At 42.1% G+C, this 6,109-nt stretch overlaps 1 protein-coding gene across 1 annotated transcript in view; it reads right to left on the bottom strand.

Moving 5' to 3' along the window:
- Positions 1 to 6,109, bottom strand: part of LOC109529333 (membrane-associated phosphatidylinositol transfer protein 3) — a 58,001-nt gene that overhangs the window by 29,033 nt on the left and 22,859 nt on the right. Inside the window, exon 3 of the mRNA XM_019892660.1 lies at positions 5,957 to 6,061. Within this exon, the coding sequence (XP_019748219.1) occupies positions 5,957 to 6,061 (105 nt within the window). The remainder of the gene's footprint in view (positions 1 to 5,956; positions 6,062 to 6,109) is intronic.

Below are 6,109 nucleotides of genomic sequence, written 5' to 3' on the forward strand. Positions count from 1 at the left end.
CCCTGAGGAAAGAAATTGCATCTGTGCTGTATGTTGCCCACGTAGCGCATTTGACAATAAAGTTGACTTGACTCAAATTGCTTGGGGATCTGAACTTGATTTGCATGACTTCTCCACAGTAACCTCGATTTGCTTGAAAATTAAAGGTTAAGATTTGAAATGTAGTCAAGACTCCTACCTCTGCAAACGATATCGATCTGTGAAGGCGGTTGATATTACACAAACGCCTCTTAATTTGTCTTCATTGCAGCTTCAGACTGGATGTTGCTACTCCTATATGGTTAGTTGAGAAGGATTTTTTGTCCCCCCACGGGTACAAAAAAAACCAGCCATGTTCTTAAAGCTTCTGAAGACCGTCATCGCATTCAATTTCCTCTCTAAATTGAATGTTTATTTGGATTTATTCTGTCCTCTATTCGCAGCCCTGCCGCACAGAAGGGAGCTCGCTGCACGGCGACACTATTTTTGGTCACAAAGCAACAGAAAATCAATGAAGGGAGATTTTCTTGTTAAAAAGTGGAGAGAAGGAAGGAGTGCAGGAGAGAGGGCAGGAAGAAAGGAGGAAAGCGAAAAGTTCCGGCATTCCCTGGAGACAAAACATTGTCGGGTCCCACAAAAGGACTATTTCAAGACGAGAGGTCTTACACGCTTGGAGTAATAGGCCAAGGTTAATGGCTGCAAGTAATAATGCAGCCATGTGTCCACATAAAGATAATGATTGGTTTTCAGCATTTTTCTCGAGAGGCTGTGGTGTGCGAAACGGCAAGAGTTGCTCTCGATCTTCAATACCAAGTACAAAAAAGGTTCCGATTATGCTTACCCATAGTGATAGCAATACGTTTGAATAATCAAATTGATCCAATACTGTAACATTTGGTATTGATATTCAATAATACGTAAATACAGGGTTGGTTTTGCAAATACAGACACATTTTTAAAAATGAAATTGATTTGATTTTTCAAAATTTGGTGCCGAGCCGTAAACCATGGAAATATTGGGCAAGCGGTGTCGATACATAGAACGATACATCCTCATACCAAAGGTGGATGGATCATCAATTTGATCAGATAACGCAAGATTTGGGATCCGATACCAGCAAAATACAGTAGTCGGACATTGAAATCTATTTGATTCGGCAAGATTTGCAATTTTTTTTGAAAAAACAGTCAATGAGACAAACAAGATGGCTGAAAGTCTCATGAAATGAAAGGAAATATTGATCTTCCCGTTTGGATCACATGAATCAGCCTCCTTAAATGGGATGGTTTTTTTTTTGCGTGTATCTTTCCCATTCGCTGCGGTTTCCCCTCAGGTCTCTCGCGCTGTCGCGGTGTCACATTTATCTTGTGTAGCCAAGCAGATGGTTGGGAGAAGAGCGCCGCAGGAGGACGCAGACGTGAGGAAAGCCATCTTTGTCATCTCTTCGGCAGTTACATGGAATAATGCATGCAGACTTTCTCTTCAGGTCTTCAGCGCCACTATTAATATGAAAACAAAATGTTTAAAATGCTTCCAATAGCCTGTCTAAAAACCTTAATTTAAGACCTTAACCTTGACATGAAATTCTAATTTGAATCCCAAAACCTGATTCAAAAACCAATTTGAAACCCTGACTCGGATTCAAAACTTTTACTTGAAAAATGAACCCAGACAGGAAACCCAACTTTGATTTTTGGGGCGTTTTGAGTATCGTTGGCTGATATCGGCGGCTTCCACAATACCCAATACTGATACCTGGTTTTGCTACTTGCGTATTCCTATTTAACACCTACTACAACTACTTTTTAAATATAGATTATCCTGTCTTTGTGAGGCCTTGCATCTCTTTGCTATTCGGACTTGAGTAAAAGCGTTTATATGAGTGGAGTGACAAACCTTTGCAGAAAGACGTCAGAGAGAGACATAATGAGAATGGAGGTGATGTACGAAAAGGGCAGAGTGGGGGGGGGGGGGAGCACACAGGATGAGGACAATTGGAAAAAATGGAGATGAAGGAATAATTGGCAAGGTTAGGAACCCATAAAGGCTTCAGAGGAAATAACAAATAGACCATTTAATGGGTGGCGCTGACTGTGACGAGCCCGCTGCACTTTTCAGGCGTTAATTGCGGATAGATTTCCCCTTAAAGGGATGAGGCCGACCCACGCCGCACCACGATGCGGCCCACACTAATGTCAGCGCTTATTACGCGCACACAAAATGAGGATGGGACTAAAAAATGGGAGCTATTAATGTGATCACTCCTCTTGCCGGTTATTTATGATAACCGGCGCCTTGCAGAATAGAAAGAAACACAATGACCGAATAATCCACAGAGACCAAAAAAATGTCCACACACACCAACAAAGTCCTGTTACTGTAATGAAATTGTTCTTTGCAAGTCACTCAGGGACTAGACATGTCATACTATTACTTTAATGCCATTTGTCCACCTTGCACAGGAGAAGTACACGACGACTTGAAATCATCCACTCAGCCCCCTCGAAATTAAATAAATAAAATAAAATAAAAAGTCCACTGCACATTCAGTCAAGCTCGTTTGGGCACATGAGTGGATGAAATGCTCAAAAGTGTCCCCGTACTTGTGGAACAGTGGAGCACTTCACAGGTCCTTAATGCTTTAGTGAGTGGCCTCCTCTTCATCTATGTGTGTGTGTGTGTGTGTGTGAGAGAGAGAGAAAAAATAAATAAATAAATAAAGGCACCTTGTGGAGCATCTCTGCAGGAGATATTTCTTTAATCTACGCGGGAGCATGCTGGCGTTTCCAACTGAAGTTAAGTCTTTGAAAGCTTCCACTTACCTTGGATCTGGAAGCTTCACAGCTAACCTTGAAGGCTCCATTTTTTTCTTCCATACTTTGAAAATATTTTCCCAATGAAAATAATGGGAAGGCTCCAAGGTGAGACCGTTATATCATAAAACTGATGATACCGTGAATGTTACTGACCAACTCTAAGAGCATTTGATTGTGAGTACAGTGGTACCACTACTGAAGAAATCATTTGAAACCCTAAAGTGTATTCCAAATTTGAATCTGTAATCTGAGGTTGAAATTTGAAACCTTAACCCTGATTTTAAAGCATAAATCAAAACTTGAACCCTTTATTTCAACAGTAATTTAAGACCTTAACCTCAGTATTAAAACCCTAAACCTATTTTGATTTAAAAGCCTAACAGTGATTGGAAACTCAAATTTGAAATCTTAAACCTGCCTTGAAATCCAAACAATAACCTTCTTTTGAAACCTTAAATTAAAAAAAAAAAACAAACAAACAAAAAAACACCTCATTTTGAGAGCCTAACCTGGGTTGAAAGTATTATTTGAAACCCTACACATGGCTTAAGAATGAATCCTATGATGGCATCACCGACACATGCTCGCACACACTAAACACACGCAAAGGCCAAGAGGACTTGATTCTATAGATGCTCGCTGAGCTGAAGTTACATCGAGTAGAACTGACTGATTAAACTGCACAGTGCATTCACATTTAGCACTCTGCATGTTACTGGAAGCGACACTTGACAGACATTAATGGTAGGAGACAAAAAGCTTAAATATGAACATGATTATTATTAATCGCAATGCATGTCTCACAGCTAATGGATCAAATCCCTCGGCAGCTGCAGAGCGAGTTCAAGTATTCTATTAAAAATCCCAAACACTCTGCATAAATCAACATAAAAACCTTGAGCTGATTTATGACCGCTGAGAGCACAAATGAAAATTTACCGTTGCGTCAGCAGCACATTGTGTGCGTCACGCAGGGTGGCTCCGATTTGGCTGAATGGATTCTATTAGGATTCTTCATTGAGACGCCGCTAGGTAGATAGTAATATGGAGGCATGTGAGGGGGGGCATATTCTCCTGTCCGCACTTTATTCTTTACGGGCTTTTCTTGCTCGCTTCCAAGGCGCGGCGATTCTCCCGTCTAGACTTCTGGCGCACCGAGCATAGCATAGGGCAGTCAGTGAGCGGATATGGGACAAGTGTACCCCCAAGCCGTGTCCACATGTCGGCATGAATCAGCCGAGTTGGCCGATTCAGCAGATCACAGTCATTACCTGCCGTCAGCGGCTCTGAAATGAGTCAAAATGTGCAATGTGATGTTTTGCCTATGCGCTAAGACCTTAGTACAGCCTTCGGAGCACCAAAATCAAAATATGCTATGGGAGAATGTGCACACTGATAAATTTGTCAGGTTGCGCCTCCATTTTGAAGGTCACTCCACCCAGAGTGTGGACACACTTCAGCCGATGGGAGAATGTGCAGAACAAAACAAAACAAAAAAGCGCAGCAGCGTGCCTTTTCTGACTTAAGCACCTGGGAGAAAATGCCCCGAGGCGATTCTACGTTTAAGTGTGACATCAGTTGCCATGGAAGTCAGAACTTCTTGTATCCTGCACTCGGCGTGTCTACTCTATGCAATTTCTTTTTCTCCTTGTCTGGAATTTACGTTGACAACTGCTTCCCAGTAAAGAATTGTATGCTTTTGATCACAAGGCAACCCAATGTTTAGTTTGAGTGGGAGACTAGCTTCCGTGGCAGTCAGAAGACCTCGTGTGTGTTCAACATTCTACACTTGGTCGAAACAATTGCTCTTTACCGCAAGAAATCCACACAAAAGACAACTCGGGGAGCAACAGGGAATCGCCAACACCCTGTGAACAATTGCATGTATGTGATCGCGAGGTGGTTCATGATGTTGATGGAGAAAATTTGAAAATAGCTGCATTGACCTTGCATTGAATATTGCAGTTTTTACAATTTTCGGAGAGCTCCTAGCTGTTATTCCGCTGGTAACAGCGATTGAAGCCCACAGACGGCGAAAGCGAGCGGGAAATTGCTCTATGGTTCAAACAGATTGCATATTTTGCATGTTTTTATCTGCCCCCCTCCCCACATCCTCTCTCAACCCCCCTGCACACTCTTATGTTCATTTTGGGCTCACTGTGCTCAAGCTCCTTTTATTCCAAAGCACCAAAGAATCAGCTCACTGCATCAGAGTGTAAGCTCCCTATTCTCATTTTGGTATTTAGTTTTTTTTTTTCTCGCTCCACTACTGGGCTTCTTGTTGATATGAGACCAGTGACATTTGGAATATTGCTTGTGGTATTAAAATGAAATGCGGGGGGGGGGTTGGTGGGGGAGGGGATGCTGGCATTTTGGCATTTTCAGCAGCAAGCCACAAATCTCCGAAAAAAAAGATAAGAAAAGATAAGAAAACCATTATTTGTCTCACAATGGAGAAATTCACAACTAAAAAAACAAAAACTAAATAAATTCAAGCACACGGAAGTCTCATTTGTTATTGCGGCAATATGTTTTAGGTACCTGTGATTTCGATGACATCAAGATGTTGTCTTTCTAGTTTATTCCTTGCAAGAAAGAGAATTTTTTTAGAGAACAAATTGGTGGAATGCCATAACTGTAGAAGGTCTTCTGACTAACACGGCAACGGCTGTCGGATTGACAGCATATGTGGAGCCAGCTGGCAATCACACATGTATAATTACTGGGAAACAATAAGAATTGCCCTTCCAGTTAATTGAATGTCAGGAAGAGAAAAAAATTGTACACAGAAGATGCATGGAATGCAGTATCCCAGGTCTTTTGATTCACACGGCAGCTGCAGTCACAGATAGACAGTAGAAAACAAAGCTGCATCGATTGCAAACATACAATCGTTAAGATACTTGGAACAAAAAAGATGCGACGTGATTTAGGTAATGTGGTGAAGAGACATGTGATTTCTGTTCTGGGGGGCGCCCGAGGCTTCGTTTGAGTGTGACAGCAGTTGGAGTATTAAAAGACTTTCTGTGTTCGCCAAGTACAATGTCTCGTCTTTCTACTAAGGCATGAACAAGTTCGAAATTTCTTGTTTTTGGGTTTTACAAGGCATAGTCAACCATATATCGTGTGTGCGTGTGTGTGTGTGTGTGTGTGTGTGTACCATGAGACGGGTCCATGTGTCCCAGTGTCTCAATCTGCTCCACCAGGTCGTTGGAGTTCCACTGACTCATGCCCAGCAGCATGGCATTTTTCCCCTCCATCACATCTGCTGGGACACACACACACACACACACACACACACACACACACACAC

This window comes from Hippocampus comes, unplaced genomic scaffold (genome assembly GCF_001891065.2).
Source record: "Hippocampus comes isolate QL1 unplaced genomic scaffold, H_comes_QL1_v1.1 scaffold72, whole genome shotgun sequence".
Taxonomy (NCBI): Eukaryota; Metazoa; Chordata; class Actinopteri; order Syngnathiformes; family Syngnathidae; genus Hippocampus; species Hippocampus comes.